The sequence below is a fragment of the Diplotaxodon limnothrissa genome, linkage group LG3 (genome assembly GCF_057381915.1).
Source record: "Diplotaxodon limnothrissa isolate DT_005_m linkage group LG3, D_limnothrissa_male_GT1.1, whole genome shotgun sequence".
NCBI classification, from domain to species: domain Eukaryota; kingdom Metazoa; phylum Chordata; class Actinopteri; order Cichliformes; family Cichlidae; genus Diplotaxodon; species Diplotaxodon limnothrissa.
The window spans coordinates 34,622,300-34,641,409 of record NC_140598.1 but is presented as its reverse complement, the minus strand read 5'-3'; the positions used below and the strand labels follow the sequence as shown (position 1 = coordinate 34,641,409).

General features: G+C 38.0%; 1 protein-coding gene across 1 annotated transcript in view; it reads right to left on the bottom strand.

The window, feature by feature from the left end:
- The window catches only part of LOC146635513 (uncharacterized), a 43,491-nt gene that overhangs the window by 6,090 nt on the left and 18,291 nt on the right, over positions 1-19,110 (bottom strand). Inside the window, exons 12-23 of the mRNA XM_085347256.1 lie at positions 12,326-12,392; positions 11,861-11,919; positions 11,394-11,472; positions 10,976-11,067; positions 8,071-8,139; positions 7,725-7,781; positions 7,109-7,183; positions 6,268-6,360; positions 5,204-5,296; positions 2,928-3,002; positions 2,505-2,594; positions 1,098-1,196 (exon numbers count right to left, since the gene is read on the bottom strand). Of these exons, the coding sequence (XP_085203382.1) occupies positions 1,098-1,196; positions 2,505-2,594; positions 2,928-3,002; positions 5,204-5,296; positions 6,268-6,360; positions 7,109-7,183; positions 7,725-7,781; positions 8,071-8,139; positions 10,976-11,067; positions 11,394-11,472; positions 11,861-11,919; positions 12,326-12,392 (948 nt within the window). The remainder of the gene's footprint in view (positions 1-1,097; positions 1,197-2,504; positions 2,595-2,927; positions 3,003-5,203; positions 5,297-6,267; positions 6,361-7,108; positions 7,184-7,724; positions 7,782-8,070; positions 8,140-10,975; positions 11,068-11,393; positions 11,473-11,860; positions 11,920-12,325; positions 12,393-19,110) is intronic.

Below are 19,110 nucleotides of genomic sequence, written 5' to 3'. Positions count from 1 at the left end.
ATGGTCTTCATGCCCCTCCACACCTCTCTCATGCTGTTCTGCTGGAGTTTCCACTCCAGCTTCCTCCTGTAATTGTCCTTAGCCTCTCTGATCTTGTCCTTTAGTAACACCTGGATCTTCCTCACCTCCTCTTTGTTGCCCCCTCTGAAAGCCCTCTTCTTGTTGTTGAGGAGGGCTTTGATGTCCTTAGTCACCCACGGCTTGTTATTTGGGTAACAATGAACAGTCTGAGCTGGAACAATGGAGTCGGTGCAGAAAGTTATGTAGTCTGTGATACACTCAGTAAGCCCATTGATGTCCTCGGCGTGAGGCTCACAGAGTGTTTCCCAGTCGGTCACCTCGAAACAGCCCTGTAGTTCCGCTATTGCCTCCTCTGACCACCTCCTAACAGTCCTGGTGGTCACAGGTTCCCTCCTCACAATTGGCACATAGCGGGGGGTGAGGTGAATCAGGTTATGATCTGACCTACCAAGTGGGGGGAGGGAGGAGGAGCTGTATGCATCCTTGACGTTAGCATACAGTAAGTCTAAAGTTTTCTCTCCCCTGGTGGGACAGTCCACATATTGTTTGAATGTTGGTAGTGTATTGTCCAGTGATACATGGTTGAAGTCACCCGAGATCACAATAAAGGCACTCGGGTGCTGGATGTCATTGAAAATTTGTGGGATAATTTGAAGCAGGCTGTTGATGCTTTTTTGCTTTTTTGTATGGAAGAAGGATCAAACATGGCTTCATCTAAGATCCAGACACTCATCAAAGACTATCCGAGGTGTCTTGAAGTATATTTGCAAATGAAGCTCAATTAAGTGTTGATGTGCTTAAGTGTTAACAAAAATAATGAGACATTATGATCATCTGGATCTTCGCATCAAGAAGTTTTCTCTAACTGGACTCTCTACATTTCAGTTTAATAACAATATTAATAATAAATCAGTGTGTGGAGGGGTAATGTGTATTTATATTGTACAGTTTGATGTAAATACTGACACTAACTGTATATGTTCTGAATGACAATAATGTGGCTATTCTGTTCTATTCTGTATTACCAAAGAGAGCCGAGTCAGCAAATTCTCATTGAGTATAAAGGAAACACAAACCTCCCAATTTTGGGACTCCATCTGCTTCTTCAGATTCTCTGCTGTGTCTTTCACCTCCTGGAGCTGATCGATGATTTTACTATCTGTCTTACTCTGGAGCTGAAATGTTACATGAGGAAAGAGCAGACGGAAGAAATGTTCATGTTTAAGACACAATATTAATAACACAATAGGATTTAAATAAAGCTAGAAATAAAATCTGTATTATGTAAATATAAGCTGGATAATATAAATTAATATTTGTAAATAAATATCTTTTGTTCAATTTAGTTTCTAAAACTAAAACCAGCTTTTACTTTTTCCTTACTAATTATATGCACAAAGGTGAAACATATTTTGCTTTATGCTTGCTTAGCAACTATTGATGCAGAAGGTGTTAAAGATAAGCATGCCATGAATAAGTCGACAGGAAACATCTGGAGGGTGAGACAGCCATATAGGGTAAAATATTGTTGAACACGGAAACGTGTTTAACTGTCATTAATTATAACTTATATTCTTTATTGACGCGAAAAGGGGCGTGAACCCTGACATAATAAAACTATTTTAAAAGTATGCTTTGAGCGGAGATCTGTGTTGACAATGTAGTGCTGCGTATCTTCCCACACGTGTGTTTAATAAATTGAATAAATGCTTAAATAAAAAGGATATCGAAGAATAAACATGATATAAAAATTATATAATTCCCACAACACATCAGTTCTGCTGATTTTTTTAATTGATTATATAAATCTACTGTTCATAAGGTTGGGGAAACCTGCAGTCAGCTGAAGCTGACGAAGAAGTTACTTGGATGAGTGACAAAACGTTTCTCCCACTGAAAACGCTACGTCCAGATGAACAGAATCAACCTTTTGGGAATATGAATGCACACTGTTTTTTCTTACATGTATCAATCAGTCAATCTTTATTTATAAAGCACTTTTCATACAAAGTGCTTTACATGGTTAAAGGCAGCCCACCCCACCTCGCCCTCCAACTCACTCCCCACACTCTCATTAACATAAACGATCATGGATACATACATCTTTTATAAAAAGATAAAATAATTAAGAATGGGATACAATATAAATATAAGAAAAGTAAGAAGATAAAAAATGACCAAGAATAAAATCAATAAATATTAGTAAAACCTAAATTAATAATATAAATAGAATAACAGGATAAATAAGCATAAAATAAATAAACGTTAAGTAAAAGCTAAATTAAAAAGCTTAATTTTTAATTTTTAAGCTAAATTAATTATATCTGGGATTTTTTTAAATAATTTAGATGCTAAGATTTTGATTTATTGATTCATTTATACTGTACAGTCTGATGGTGAGTAAATATTGATGTGTGCAATTATTCTATTCATACAGAGAGTTGGCTCAGTAAATTCAAAATGTTTATAATGGAAACACAAACCTGCTGATTTTGCTTCTCCAGCTGCTTCAGTTTCTCTGCTGTTTCTTTCACCTCCTGGAGCTGATTGATGATTTTAGTATTCTCCTTCCACTGCAGGTGAAATGTTACATGAAGAAAGAGCAGAAGGAAGAAATGTTCATGTTTAAAACACAATCATGATAACACAACCAGTCACATTAAAGCTGTATGATGTAAATATAAGGGAGCTGATGTAGCATGATGCTAACAACATTAAGTGTTGTGGGATGACGTCAACAATCTTGCAGTGGTAGGATTTCAAAGTTGTGTTTGGTTAATGATACAGAAGCTGCTGCTGGACAAAACTGCAGGAATATAAGTGCACAGGTCTGTGATCATTGGGAGGATGACAGCATCACATGTGTCCATGTTTACCTCTGTGTGCTGAGAGATGCTTTCACTGACCTTTGAGTCCAGTGTAGGAAATGTTTCCATCAGCTTCTGAATGAATTCATCCTTCTCCCTCTCAGATTTGATCATCTGTCAGAAAAAAAGACAGACAGATGTTGATGTTTCTGCAGCATTTTGTTTATAAAAGTAACAAAATTATTGAAGCTTCACACTGTGAGTAACATGTTTCCAACCGTACTCAGTCTGATTGGTGGTTTTCTATTTTTTAAATGATACACACTGTATAGAATAAAATTTCGCTACTTTGTCTAAGAGAAACCAAGATTGCGTCAGTGTGTACAGCCTCTGCCGGAGGTTTCTTCCTGTTAAAAGGGAGTTTTTCCTTCCCACTGTCGCCAAAGTGCTTGCTCATAGGGGGTCATATGATTGTTGGGTTTTTCTCTGTATCTACTGTACAATATAAAGCAACTGACTCAGGAGACTCAGCTCTGTTTTTGCTTTTGGATCTGACCGCTGCCTTTGATACTGTTGACCACAGCATCTCCATCTCATGATTGGAGCATTGCAGCATCAAGGTCATTCCATCAGAGTGGTTCAGGTCTTACCTGTCTGACAGGACTTTCTCTGTGAGCTTTGGAGATTTTATCTCTTCCTCAGCTCCCCTTACTTGTGGTGGCCAATTTTATTATCTATTTTTATGCTGCTTCCAGGTCTAATTTTTTGGAAAATATAACATGTTTCCATTCATATGCCAATGACACTCAGATCTGTCTTCAACTGAACAGAAACTGTTCTGCCCTACCTGAACCCTTACTTCAGTGTCTTGGTGAAGTTAAAGCCTGGATGTCTTCTAACTTTAATAAGAACAAAACCAAAGTGATAACTTTGGGACCAAGTTGCAATCCCAGCACGTCTCTTGTTAACCTGCACAGTATTGAACCTTTTATAAAATTGCATGCCAAAAATGTGGGGGTTATAATTGACAGAAAGTTTGCATTTGAAAAAACAGATTAGCCCAGCGGTCTTTTTCCAACCTTATATCTATCTCTGAAATAATTTTTATCTTTTACAAACTTTGAACAGGCGATCCATGCTTTTATTACATCCCAGCTGGACTATTGTAACTCCTTATATGTTGGAGTTGACCAGAGCTGCCTTGTAAGACTGCAGTTGGTCCAAAATGCCGCAGCTCATCTTCTGACACGAACTACACATTTCCTCGGTGCTTGCCTCTCTTCACTGGCACACTGTTCACTTCAGAATTTATTTGAACATTTTATTGTTAACTTACAACGTTAACTTACAGCGGCCTTTTTTTAAACTGAGGTGAAATCATTTTTATCTTTTAAAAACTTTGAAAGGATGATCCATGCTTTTATTACATCCTAGCTGGAGACCAGCTGCAGTTGGTCCAGATGCTGCAGCTCGTCTTCTAACACGAACTAAACGACTTCCCATATTTCCCCGGTGCTTGCCTTCACTTCAGAATTCATTTTAAAATTTTATTGTTAACTTACAAAGGCCTGAAGGGACAGGCTCTCAGGTATTTATCTGACCACCTTCTAGGTCTCTAAGAGTAAATGATCTTTTGCTTTTAGCCATACAAAGGTCAAAGCTGGTTCACAGAGGTGATTGAGCGTTTGGGGTCGTAGCTCCTAAACTGTGGAATAATCGACGCCTACACATCAGACAGACTCCTACTGTCAATCTTTTAAATCTTATCTTAAAATACATTTGTATTCACTGGCTTTTAATAGAGTATGAGAGTTATTTGGTATTTGATGTTTGGTACTAATATTATAAGTTATTTTACCAGTTATTTTGTATTTTTGTAAATCACTTTGATCAACATTGCTGTTGTAATGAAATGTGCTATATAAATAAATAAATGATAAAGAATCTAAATTATGTAAAGTCACAAACTCATAAAATCTAAACTCAACCAAAACTGCTGAGGGTTGGTGCTTCAGCTTATGAACTGTAATCAGTTAGAAAAGTTAGAAAACACTCTGATTTGATGGGAAAAACATTTTTCTACTTTACTGAAGAGTTGATTGTTTCATCCTCTTTCATAAACATCTAAAAATCCCTGTACAGGGAGGAAGGTGACTGTTTATTTACTGAGATCAACAGCAGTATGTGTAGCTTCCAAATCCATATTTAAAATATATTTTACACCTTTACATTTAGTTTTATTTATTTATTCATTTATTTATTTATCTAAATAGTCTGTTAGTGTGTAAATACTGATTTGGACTATTATTTTATTCATAATAATTCATAAAGAGCTGAGTCTGCAATTTCAGAATATTTATAATGAAAAGACAAACCTGCTGATTTTTGGACTCCAGCTGAATCTTCAGGGTCTTTGCTGCTTGTTCCAACTGCTGGAGCTGATGGATAGTTTCAGTTTTCTCCTCCGACTGCAGGTGAAATGTTACATGAAGAAAGAGCAGAAGGAAGAAATGCTCTCTACTGAGATCAACAGGAGACTTTTCAGATTGAAATCTAAACTGGAAAACTGAAACTTGTTGCTTCTAACATGTGAATGACAATCAGATCCTTTTACACAGCAGTGAGTCTGCTCCTCTCCATCAGCCTACGACAGCAGCACCATCACACAAAGCCAACAAATCATGTATGTAAAGTGAAGCAGCAGCTTTAGTTTAATGAGAAGCTGAAACACAGCTGATCCTCTGCATGATCACAAACACCAGAAGTGAAGTTTCTGCTTTGACTGTCATGGTCCTGAGTCAGTGACACAGTGGTTCCAGGTCTCTGGACTTTATAATGTTTGGATATTTTATGTTGGTTTCATTTATTTTATGCTTTAAGTGTGTTTAGGTTAGAATAAGCCCTCCCTCTGTGTTCCCCGTCCTCTCGTGTCTAGTTCTGTTTGTTATTTGTGTCTCAGTCTTGTCTCCATGCTTATTTGCCTTTCTGGTCCCCAGTCATGTCTCTCCGTCTCATTTGCACTCAGTGTGTGTTTCTCATGTTTCCCATTTTATTTCAGTCTCCTGTCCTGTGTGCATCATGTCCAGCTGTGTTCCCCGAGTGTCTCCTCTCTGCCCTGATGTCCTCTTGTGTGTAGTAATATTTCAAAGAGTTAGTTCCCAGTTCATGTTCACGTCACCTGTTTTCTGGGAATTTAGCAATAAAACTATTTCCAGCACAGTTTTGCCTGAGAGTCCACAACTCTGCCTCCCACAGAAAATTTACCATGACATTGACTGAGGTTTGGTTGTAGACTGCCTCAAGATCATGTATGGATGATATATTTAGACCCTTAGATTTAGATTTGTTTATTTTTCGTTTATACTGTAAAGTCTGCTGGTGAGTAAGTACTGATGTGCACTTTTATTCTATTCAGTTATAGAGAAATGGAAAGACAAACCTCATGAGTTTGGAGCTGCAGCTGCTTCTTCAGGTCTTCTGCTTTTTGTTTCACCTGCACGAGCTGTTTGATGATATCAGTGTTCTTCTTGCACTGCAGGTGAAATGTTACATGATGTTAACAACATTTTTTTTATTTTATTTATTTATTACTTATATATAAGGAACCCCATTAGCTTCCACAACAGTGATTACTGGTCTTCGTGCACAATGCATAAAAATCAAAAACCCTCTTACAATATTTACAATAATCAAAAACTGTGTAAATAGATTTTTATTTTTTTTAAATTAGGAATAGTAGCTAGTTCTCTAAGGCAGTTATAAGGCAGTTTATTCCTCTTAAAATATGCTCTCAATATAACGATTTTTTTAAAAAAAAATTGCTTTTGGATCAAGGAATTTCTAAATTGCAGTTTGTTACACACCGTGTAGCATGATTGTGTATTTCATACAATACTGCAGCTGAGCAGAGAAAACATGTGTTGTGTTTAACAGTGTTGCTTTCTTTATAAATAAAAAGAAGCCAAAGTGTAATTTAGTTTGTACTGGAAGCTAAAAATGTTTATTATCTATTCGATCGTGCATTAATAACATCTTATTTAGACGGAGCATTTCCTAACCACAGCTGTGGCCTGTCTCATTTTCTTGATGACAGAGTCTCTATGCTGAGACCATGAGGTGGTGATTTATAGTAACACCAAGTAGTTTAATCTGGGTGATCCAGCTATGAAGAGAATCAGTTGTGGACTGTTGACTAAACTCTACTTCCAGTTAACATAGATTTAGGTTTAGATGAACTAGAATCGTGTTATTTTTACTTACTGAGCGATGCTTTCACTGACCTTTGTTTCCAGTGTAGGAAATGTTTCCATCAGCTTCGTAACGATTTCATCCTTCTCCCTCTCAGATTTGATCATCTGTCAGAAAGAAAGACAGATGTTGATGTTTCTGCAGTGCTTAGTTTATAAAAGTGACAAAATTATTGAAGCTTCACACTGTGAGCAACATGTTTTGTGGTGATCTGTATGAAACAAAACCTACACACAATATTCGAAGCACATAGTGCACACTGTGGGAATTTACGACTGTGTTTAAGGCTCTGATATCTATTCTGTGTGACTTAAAGCAGTTATGACACGGTCTGATTTTCTCCCCCAATAAAGGAATATTTAATATATCAGTCTACTCTTCATTCTATCAGAAACAGTTTTCTGGTTGTAAACTGTCCCAACACGTTTAAACTCAAAGATCCAAAGATTCTGTGATAATATGCATATCATAGAATCTTTGTCATATGCTAATAATAACTCACTAATAATATGCAGAGAGACTTTTTAATGTTCTTAAATAAATATAGCCTAGAATTTTTTTTCTACACATATTGTAGAAAAATACTGGTGTGCACTTTTATTCTACAAATTCAGTCAACAAATTCATAATGTTTATGGAAACACAAACCTCACGACTTCTGAACTCCAGCTCATCCTTCAGGTTCTCTGCTGCTTGTTTCACATACTGGTGTTTTTGCTACACAATAATGAAACAACCAGAGTCACATTAAAGCTGCATGATGTAAATATAAGGGAGCTGATGTAGCATGATGTTAACAACATTAAGTGTTGTGGGATGACGTCAACAATCTTGCAGTGGTAGGATTTCAAAGTTGTGTTTGGTTAATGACACAGAAACTGCTGCTGGACAAAACTGCAGGAATATAAGTGCACAGGTCTGTGATCATTGGGAGGATGACAGCATCACATGTGTCCATGTTTACCTCTGTGTGCTGAGAGATGCTTTCACTGACCTTTGAGTCCAGTGTAAGAAATATCTGCATCAGCTTCTGAATTATTTCCTCCTCCTCAGATTTGATCATCTGTCAGAAAGAAAGACACACAGATGTTGTTTCTGCAGCGCTTTGTTGATAAAAGTGACAAAATTATTGAAGCTTCACACTGTGAGCAACATGTTTTAACTATTGTGTCCTCTTACTCAATCCGATTGGTGCAGTTATTTTAATGATTAATTTAATTATGGTCACAAACTCACTAAACTAAAGTCAATTTATTTCATCAGCACTTTATTTAAATACAACAAATGAGTGTTGGTGCTACTCTGCTCCAGGTTATGACCTTGACAATAAATTGTAGACTCTGATGCCTGAAAAAAACCTTTATTATTTCTGTCAATGTGAATTTTATAGAATAATTAAGGATTTAAACAGAACCACAGCTTTTACAAGGATACTTTAATGCACAGGTGAAACCAGATATTTACAAACACTTCATAAAAAACACTTTTTTCTTTACCGTCAAACTTTTTTGTTTTGTTTTAGATCAATAAATGTTAACATATTTTTGTATTTGTGTAATGTCAGTATAAAGACAAAGAACATGTTTTTTCATTACTTTCATGCACTAAGTTTATTGTGTCTTTATCTAACAAGACTTCAGAAAAACAACTGTGGACTTCCACATGTGCGGCTCATCTATTGGTGCAATTTCCAGATAACTGAAGGTCCCACGTTCATCAGTTCAGACAATAATACACAAGTATAAAAACATGGGAACGTACAACTGTCATACTGCTCGTGTAGGAGACAGATTCTGAGTCCAAAAGAGGAATTTTTTTGTGTGAAATGTGCAAAACAAACCCAGGACATCAGGAAAAGACCTTGTGAAGATGCTGACTGACACTAGAAAAACAGCGTCACTGAGTGAGTCCTGTACCACGAGCTGAAAGGTCACTCTTGGAGGAAAAAGACATACTTGAAAACCATCATAAAAAAGTCAGACTACAGTTTGCAACATGGGGACAAAAATCTTAATCTTTGGGGACATGTCCTGAGGTCTGACCAAACAAAAACTGAACTGTAATGATGAACTTTATATTTGAGGAAAAAGGAGGAAGCTTTGAAGCCTCAGAACATCATCCCAACTGTGAAGTGTGGAGGCGACAGCATCATGTTGTGGAGCTGTTTTGCTGCAGAAGGGACTGATGCACTTCACAAAATAGATGGAACGTAAACAGTACACGCTTAGGCAACATCTGAAGACATCAGCCACAACGTTGAACCTTGGATGTAAACTGGTCTTCCGAATGGACAATGACCCCAAACATACCTCCAAATTAGTTACAAAGTGTTTTAAAGACAACAAAGTCAGGGTGTCGGAGTGGCCATCACAAAGCCCTGATCTCAGTCCCACAGAAGATTTGTGGGCAGCACTGAAAAGGTGAGTGACAGCAAGAAGGCCTACAAACCCGGCCCAGTTACACCAGTTCTGTCTCTCAGTGAGCCCAGATTCCAGAAAACTATTGAGAAAGTTTGTGGAAGGAAATCTGAAACGTTTGGCTGAAGTGAAACAGTTTGACAGTAATTCTACTAAATACTAAGATGTGCATGTATGCTTCTGACTCTGATGAAAGTAATAAAAAACCCACAACAAATATCTTTCTCTATTCGGACATTTCACAAATACAAAACATATGTTAACAAAAAATGTTACTCTGATTTGATGTTTGACAGTAAAGAAAAATGTTTTTTTCTGAAGTGTCTGTAAATATCTGGTTCCAGCTGCATCTTTAATATAATGAACATGTGCAGGATTCTCACTCCTGTCTTTGTCTCTTCACACACAGTTAATCACATCAAACGTAACAATAAACAGAAACTTTAAATCTCACTTCCACTTAATGCTATTTGATCAGGTGTGTGATAAGGTCAATATTTAATAAGGAATAAATTCAAATTTCAACAGCACAAAATGCCCTCAGTTTAAAAAATAAATAAAAAAATCCAACTTTCTACTTTACTGTGAAGCAGGTTTTACAGTGTTTCATCTTCTTTTACCCTCATTGTGCTTTTGGTATGTGGCTAAAGTTTGTTAAACAAAGAATGAGTGAAGGTTCTACATCCTGCTTCCTACAACTGAACAGATAAAGACTGTATCCACACGATGGCCATAAAGGAGCAACATGTTCTTATCCCAAAGCGTAACATATCGACACTGTGACAAATCGTCGGTATGTTGTGCTTTCACCCACCCAACATGTCGGTGTGTTACACGTTTGGAAACATGAGAACCGTGTGGAATGAATCTACACATGTACATTTATTTTACTTTTTCATCGCTTTGAAAAACACTGTCTGACACGATTAAGGCTGTGGTTCGAGTTAGGCCTGGAATAAACAGCTGGATCGTGTCTTACCACCAGGAGCGTATCATAGGGACACTGAAGGTTTGTTGTAGAACCTTTTGCCTCAGGATGTGACAAAACGCTGGCATGTTACACGTTGGGAAAGAGAGCGGTCTCAAAGGAGATGTTATTATTTTGCTTCTTTGTCACTGCTTGTAAGAACCCTGTTCATGCTGTATTGATCCCTTTGCAAAGGTTTTAACTTTCTTTTAAAAAATCTCAGAAAATCACTTTGATTTATTTTTTCCACAACATACAAAAAATCTCTGTGCAGAGAAATTTCTGCTGTGACTGATGCTTGGCTGTAGACTGCCTCAACATGCAGATCTTAAACTGAGTGGGGAGGGTTAGGACAATGAGACCCTGAGATCCAGCACATATTCTTACTTGGATACATCCTGGATTCTTTTTTATATTTCAGACCTTCAGATTTGGTGAGTAAATATTGATGTGCACTCTATTCATGAAGAGAGTTGAGTCAGCACATTTTGAATGTTTACAACTGAAAGACAAACCTTGTGAGAATTCTTCTCCAACTGATTCTTCAGTTTCTCTACTCTGCCTTTCACCTGCTGGAGCTGCTGTTTGATGATTCCAGTAATCTTCTCTGACTGCAGCTGAAATGTTACATGAAGAAAGAGCACAAGGAAAAAATGTTCATGTTTAAGACACAATAATGAAACACAAACAGTCACATTAAAGCTGTATGATGTAAATATAAGGGAGCTGATTTAGCATGATGCTAACAACATTAAGTGTTGTGGGATGATGTCAACAATCTTGCAGTGGTGGGATTTCAAAGTTGTGTTTGGTTAATGACACACAAACTGCTGCTGGACAAAACTGCAGGAATATAAGTGCACAGGTCTGTGATCATTGGGAGGATGACAGCATCACATGTGTCCATGTTTACCTCTGTGTGCTGAGAGATGCTTTCACTGAGCTTTGAGTCCAGTGTAGGAAATGTTTCCATCAGCTTCTGAATGATTTCCTCCTTCTCAGAGTTGATCATCTGTCAGAAAGAAAGACACACAGATGTTGTTTCTGCAGCACTTTGTTGATAAAAGGGACAAAATTATTGAGGTTTCACATTGTGAGCAACATGTTTATGTATAGAAATACTTTAACAGACAACAAATAAACAAAATAATTGTCCTTCCTTACTCTGCAACTGCAACAATGGAAGGCACATGTGTGTGATTACACAATGCAATCACACATTCATTCACAAAAAGTTAATAAATTAAGTTTTATATAGAAATAAGAGAATTTGAATGAATTAGAAATTTGGTGTCAAATAAACAAAATTATATCTAAAGTTTCCTTCATAACTCTTTACAATACAGAGATAAAGAGGATTTTGTCAGCATATTAAAAATGTTTACAGTGGAAGAACAAACCTCGTGACATTTGGACTTGAACTGATTCTTCAGTTTCTCTGCTGCTTGTTTCTCCTGCTTGAGCTGATTGATGGTTTCAGTATTCATGTGAAATGTTACATGAAGAAAGAGCAGAAGGAAGAAATGTTCATGTTTAAGACACAATACAAACACAACCAGAGTCATTAAAGCTTTAAATAAGAGCTGAATTATGAAAATATAAGTTGGTTCATATAAATAAGTAACGATTTATTTATTTAAATGTTTTATTTGAATTATCTAAATAATTTAAATAAATGAAGGCCCAAAGGATACATTTGATTTTGAATGTAGTGTCTCCAAAAATAAAAGCAGATTTTACTTAAACACACTCACACACAAAATATAACATTTATAAAATCTGATTTATAAAACGAAACAACTGTTTTGTGTTTGTTGGTAAAAATTAACAGCATCAATGTCAGAATTAAATGTAAAAACATAAAAGTATCTTTTTGACTTTTTCCTTTGTTTCTTCATTCCTCTTTTCCTCATCCTTGAGTTTATTTTCCAGCTGCAGACAGGACGAAGAAACATCACCGTTTTTAACAGAGAAACAATGTTGTTTTAGTACTTTATGCTTTTCGCTTATGCACAAATGACAGGATTTATTTATTTATTTAGCAGAAAGACCTGATTGACTCTGGATAAAGCTGCTACACTGGCAACACAAACGGAATTTGCAGTTCAACAAACTAAGTCCATGGAAAGAGCACTTCAGCGATACACCACTACAACCACCTGATCTTCAACTGGTTACATACACAAAGAAAATAATTCCTGTGTTAGGCTGAACATCACCCTTTTAGGCAACACTGTTCTACCTGCTGCTCCTACTGCTTCTGTGATCTCTACAAACACATCACCTGCTTCCTGCATCCCTGCTGCCCAGATATTGACTGTGTGCATAAAGTGAAACAACTCTGAAAAACAACTCTCATGCCTCCGAACGAGGCAGAATTTTCTTGTAAAACAAAGGGGGGCCTACCAAAAACAAGTTTGGGAACCACTGCTGTAGACAAACACCAGGGTCCTCTCTGATGATGGCCGCCGCCCTCACATCTTATATACACACAGACACAAAGATGTTCCACAACTCTTACATGTTGCCTCGTCTCACCTTCCCTTCAAGGAGAGACATTTACGACTGTTTTTCACTGAGCTGTTGCCTCCCTTCTTCCACAGATGATCTATCTATCTATCTATCTATCTATCTATCTATCTATCTATCTATCTAACCCCCCACAAACCTGAACGTCTCTGACTTACTGCCGCGGCCGCTGTGTGTGTCTGTGTAGAACACATGTGATAGAACATAAGACACGTTTGTGAAGCTAACCTAAGTGACAAAATGATACAACTGTTACTAAAGTGATATGGTTAAAAAATGTGATCAATACATAGAATAAAGAAATTTCCACCACATGGCACAGAGAAACCTGCAGCGTTTGCTTCCCCCAAACTGTCTGCAACAGAACAAACGTTTTCTACTGTTGAAAAAGAAGCTCTTTCTTGTGTGTGGACTGCAGAGAAAAGGAGAACATATTTGTGAGGCTGATGTTTCACGAGGACAGACCACCAAGCTCTGACAATGCTGCTGAGCACCAAAGGAATTCATAGGGCGAGAATGAGTATCACCTGCTGGTCTGCTGTTATTTACCGCCCAGGTTCTCTCAGTCATACAGCTGACTGTCTATCTCATCTGCTTCTGCCTGTTTCTTCACATCTCACTTCGGATGCAGATCTTGAAATGGTAGCTCAAATTTCTGCTGCCATGTCGTCACTTCCAGTTGCTGATTTTCATTCTGCCTGTTCAACTTGACCTGAACTGCTTGCTTTGCTCTCACAAATACAAAGTGTTTTGTCTGCCTCAATCAAATCACTTGCACCTTATTACAACATCTATAATGAACTCTCAACTCTAAGTAATTATGTTCTCAGAGGCTCATTGCACCATGTACAGTGAGACCTACATTGATTGCAGTAGCACATGAAAGTCACCAAAGGATTGTGAACACAAAACAAAGATTAAGAGCTCTCTGCTGGTGCATTGACTGACTACTACTCCAAATGGCCTCAGCTTGCCTTTTCACCTTCTGCTACTACTAATGATGTTGTTCAGCTCCTCTCGTCTGTCTTTAGTCGTCACAGCAACCCAGAGAACATTAATGTAACAGACAAAAGTACACAGTTTACCTCTGAAGCATTTGACTCATTCCTCCATAATACAGGCAACTCTCACAGCAGAACATCTGTCTACTGCCCAGCTGCAAATGGAGCAATTGAATGGAGCAATTGAATTTCTCTGTACATTTTCAACCAACAACAACACCCTGAAATAAAAGACAGTCTTCACCCAGATGAGAAAACACTGAATCTCAGAGTGACTGATGTCTGTAAAACTCTGAGGAGAGTGAGTGTATGAAAGGCAGCAGGACAACATTCAAGGACGAGTACTCAGAGAGTGTGCTGAGCAGCTAGCACACGTCCTTACAGAAATCTTTAACAACTCCCTTAATAATGAAGTCCTTGTAGAGTCCCTTCCACATCAGTCTTTGTATTGCTGCTGCTGGAGCAGCCAGTCACTGGTCACTTACTGACTCACATTGGAAAACAGAATGAATTATTAAAGTATTTATTTTAATTTCAATTCAGGTTAGATTTTTTTTGTGCGCAGAGATCGTGCCAGCAGTGTGTGATTGCACATGCGCGCAGCTTAGAGGGAACATTGGTTATAGCGCGTTTTCATGTGTTGAGTAAGGCATGTGTCGCCATAGTGTAGTAATTTTATTCAGCCACACGATGGCGCATTTAATGATGGTTAGAGACAGTGAATGTCTCTGCTTGTAGTATGACGTTACCACCGTGTTTAATCTGAGTTCTCTGTATGTTTGAACCCAGTAATTATTTATTTATTTAAATAATATAATAATAATATAATTAATTATTAATACTATTATTTATTTTATTATTTATTTATTCAAAATAAACACAAACACACATATGACAAATAAATAACAAATAACAAATCCAAACCTTTTCTTTAATGTCCTGCAGATTCTTTTCAGCTTCCTCCCTCCTCTTTTGTTCCTCCAGAAGTTTCGACGTCCAAGTTATTGGCCACTAAGAGATGGCAGACAAGCCAAGTACAAATACTTTGTTACTGTACTTCAGTATAATTTTTCAGTATCTTTACTTGAGTATTTTTCTGAGATCCTTTTAGTTGTACTCACATTTTTAAACAAATATCTGTACTTTTGACTAATTATATTTTCAGAACAGGCTTGTTACTTTTTTTTTTACGCACTGCTGAGGAGTCATTATTTTACATCACTGTGAGCCTTCAAATATCAAACTGATTTGAGCCAGGAGATGTCGCATAAAAAGAGATGACATGTGCCAAAGTCAGAGGTTAAAGTGGACCCCTAGTGTGGCATCTCTTCATCTGAGCATCTGCTTTTTCCTTGCCACACATTGACCTACTTTGATGGGATTCAGTAAGAAACTTAGTTATATTTGTGCTGTGATTTGCTTGTAGCGGCCGTTATGTTGTAAAACAGCGCTGATGGCAGCAGCTGGTTGCACAACTTGGTACACTCGGCCAGAGGAGGAAAAATCAGTTTGTGTTGGTCCCGTGACTCAGAGTTGCTCTCCTCCACACAGTGCTCATTTATAAAGTGCTTTAAAAACCCAAACGTTTGAGTGCAGCTAGACAAAAAACAAACAGCACAAATGTAGTCAAATAAACTGATTTTTAGTTTTACTGTAGTTATTTTCCTCTCAGTTCTCGATTCTCTCACTAGTTAGCTAATGTTAGAGAATTGTGGATCAATATGATTGTCATTGTGTAAGATGATTACATCTTTAGGATGAATACTGACTTCTGTTTCCTACACAGACACACACACACCACTGATCACATCACATGCTCATAGAGACACACACATCAGATGTTCTCTGTTGCAGACACACATGACACATGTTCCTCCAGGATTTTCCTCCTTGAAGTTATTGGCAACTGAGAGATGGCAAACAAACAAAGTACAAATACTTGTTACTGTACTTCAGTAGAATTTTCAGGTATCTGTACTTTACTTGAGTATTTATTTTTCTGAGAACTTTTTAAGTTTACTTTAGTTATTGGATATTCATCACTTTGAGCCTCCAAACATCAAACCAATTTGAGCCAGGATGAGGATGTCGCATAAATATAGATGTCATGTGCCAAAGTCAGGGGTTAAAGTGTGTGTGTGTGCATAGCTGGACCGGCCATCGGGCATACCGGCGATTTTTTTTTTTTTTTTTTTTTTTAGGAAGGGTATATATAATGAAAGGTGTTGGATTGCCCAATTGGTCATGATCGACTCTGGGCTGGACCAATTACAGCCAAGGAGGCCGGATGCACCCTCTCCCTTGTTTAGCAATCACGTGATTTTCGCGCATTGCATGCCGGGAACTCGTGGCAAAACAATCCAAGTACCGCATCGAATGCAAGCATTTGTAGCACCGCAAAACAAAGGTAAGTTTACCAGTCTCACAAATCGTCGTCATAAATACACATTCGTTAACCGTTTATTAATATATAACCTTTGAGCTCAACGGTAATTAATTAGTAATGGAAATAATTTCTGGCAGCATTACAGAAATGTAGCAGTGACAATAATATTGTATGCTGTAATCGTACTGGACAATTAGTGATACAAAACAACTGTTTTATCCTGTGAATAAAAGTATATGTTTTTGTCAATGTACCATAATAACAGAAGCGAAACGCAATATTGTGTCAGGACAATTCACTATTTATGCACAATAAACAAAGGAGCATAGCGCGACAATTTCTGTTCAGCGCCAGACTTGCTTGTAACCTATATCACCAATTATGTTAAGAAAAATGACGTATTAACTACTACAAAACTCTGACCTTTGTGGGAATGCTTGGAGCAGACTAACATGTGAGCTGGAGTGTTCTGAGACGTTATATTTGGTATATCCAGACCATCCGTCGGCTCTTACTTTGGAAACATGGCTTAAAAAAAATTCTCTTCAACGACGTAATCCGATAAAAAAAACCGATCTCTTTACCCGTCGGCTTCCCGTGGCTGTCATGCGACCGGCTATTGCAGTTAATAATACAACAGCTTCTTGCCATTTTTTGGGTTACTTTTTATCGCTGTGTAACTGAGTTCAATTGAAAGCCTGCGTGCTGAAAAATGTGTATAAGGTGGATTTATAAGTGCTTTTGTGGTCAATGATACAGAAACTGCAACAATGGAAGGAAACACACATGTGTGTGATTGCACAATACAATCACACATTCATACATAAAAAATATTAAGTTCTATATAGAATTAACCCTCTGGGGTCGCCGGACGCGCCGGCGTGTCAAAATCACATGACCATTGGGGCTCGCTCGGAGGTGGGGTGCCCCCGGCCTCTCGGCCTGGGGCTCGGTCACTCAGGCGCGGCTGGCTGCCGGCGGAGCTCACGGGCGCGTCACTGCAACTCCCCCTGGCTTCTGCTCCGCGGCTGCTGAATGAGCCCTCATCTGGGACTCTCCTCAGCTCTTACTAGAACAGTGGCGCGGCTGCCCCTCTGTTAGTCTTCCTTGTTCTCTTGTGCTCTGGGGGCCTCTGGATGTCTGGAGTTTTGATCTCCTCCATACCTGCTTCATACCATAGAGGACAGGGCTGTGGCTCGCCACACTCCCTAGTAGATCATTACATGGAGAAACCTTTGGAATGCAAGCATGCTGATCCACACAGGTATGCACACAGGTGTACACACGGGTATTCACAGACGTGGACTACAGCTTTCTTGGCTGCTGCCTCAAAGCACATTGTGCGCTGTCTATCTTGCGTGCTGCACAATATCGTTTATTATTTAGTAATTATTGATATCTATTGCTAGCTAGTTTATTGTGATGGTGCTTTTTTTTTTCTTATTATGTTGCTCTTTGTTGTTTGCTTTCTCTTCTGTTTTTTTTTCTCTCCATACAGGTGATCCAGGTGTTTTGTTTTTTTTGTTTGTTTGTTTGTTTGTTTTTCTCTCTTCCCCCCCTTCTCACTGTCTCTTCTCCCCTTTGGTTTTCTTTCTCTCCCTCTCTTTCATTCTTTCTCCCTGTCCTATCCCCCAGTCATGTCTGTCCCGTTTGTAACAACTGAAAATAAAATAAACTCATAATTATAATAAAGGTCAATCAAATGGACCAATATGGCAAGGCCATGATGATCCACTTAATAAAATAAATCCGCTTGGCATCTTTCTTGGCCTTAAGACAACAATTCTGATGGCTATAGATCCAAACGGGACAAAAATAAAAAAAAATAAAATAAAAAATCACATGACCAATTTAAGACGACACAGCTACAAGATGCAGTAAGTCAGAGTCTCCATTTCACCTTGGGTCGAAAGTGCGGACTTCAAACTATATACCAGTTTTTGAATTGTGTCGATGGGCCACGTAAAACCAGAGTTATGATAAAAAATACACACGATGTTTTTTTCTGAACAAAACTGGTGTTTACAGCGGGAAGAACGGTAAAAACGGCGTTTTCTACAGACAGCGCTAGCAAACACTCTCCGCTTGTGAGTGAAAAAAGAAAAAGAAAAACACCCCTTCCCTATTGGTGTTAGAGTTTACCATGTCAGCCAATCAAAAAAATGATATGGCAACATGTGATATTTAGTTGTTTAGGGAGAAGGGGAAGTTTTTAGGAGTGACACCCGCGACGGAAAGCAGGCGAGTGAAAGACACAGAGAGAGAGTTTTCATATGTGAGACATTAGTGACGTTTAGCGTGTTTGGACGCTATAATAAGTTTGTTGTGTAGTTATTGTCTTGTATTGTGTGTCAGTTATACTGCTGAATTTCACATTTGCTCTAAAAAAGCCATCAAAGGCAGATTCCAGTGTAAACGCTGTTCCCACATGGAAAACTGGACTGATGCACCTCCTGCTGTCAGACCTGCAGGGTTTAGGCCTGTGCTGTTCTCCTCTGTCTTATACTGAACACAAACTACATTTTTGGACTGGCACAAATAATTTGTGTGGCTTCTTATTTGATGCAGAACACCTGATTGTTCTGTAAATAGACTTAAATGGTTATATAAAAAACCCCTGAGGCCTTGGCTGCATTTTTAGGTAAATAGTATCATATAACTTTGTTGTTTGCAAAACTTGTGCGTAATTTTTAGAAATGTACAATTTCTATTTGCATTTCAAGTTATGAAAATG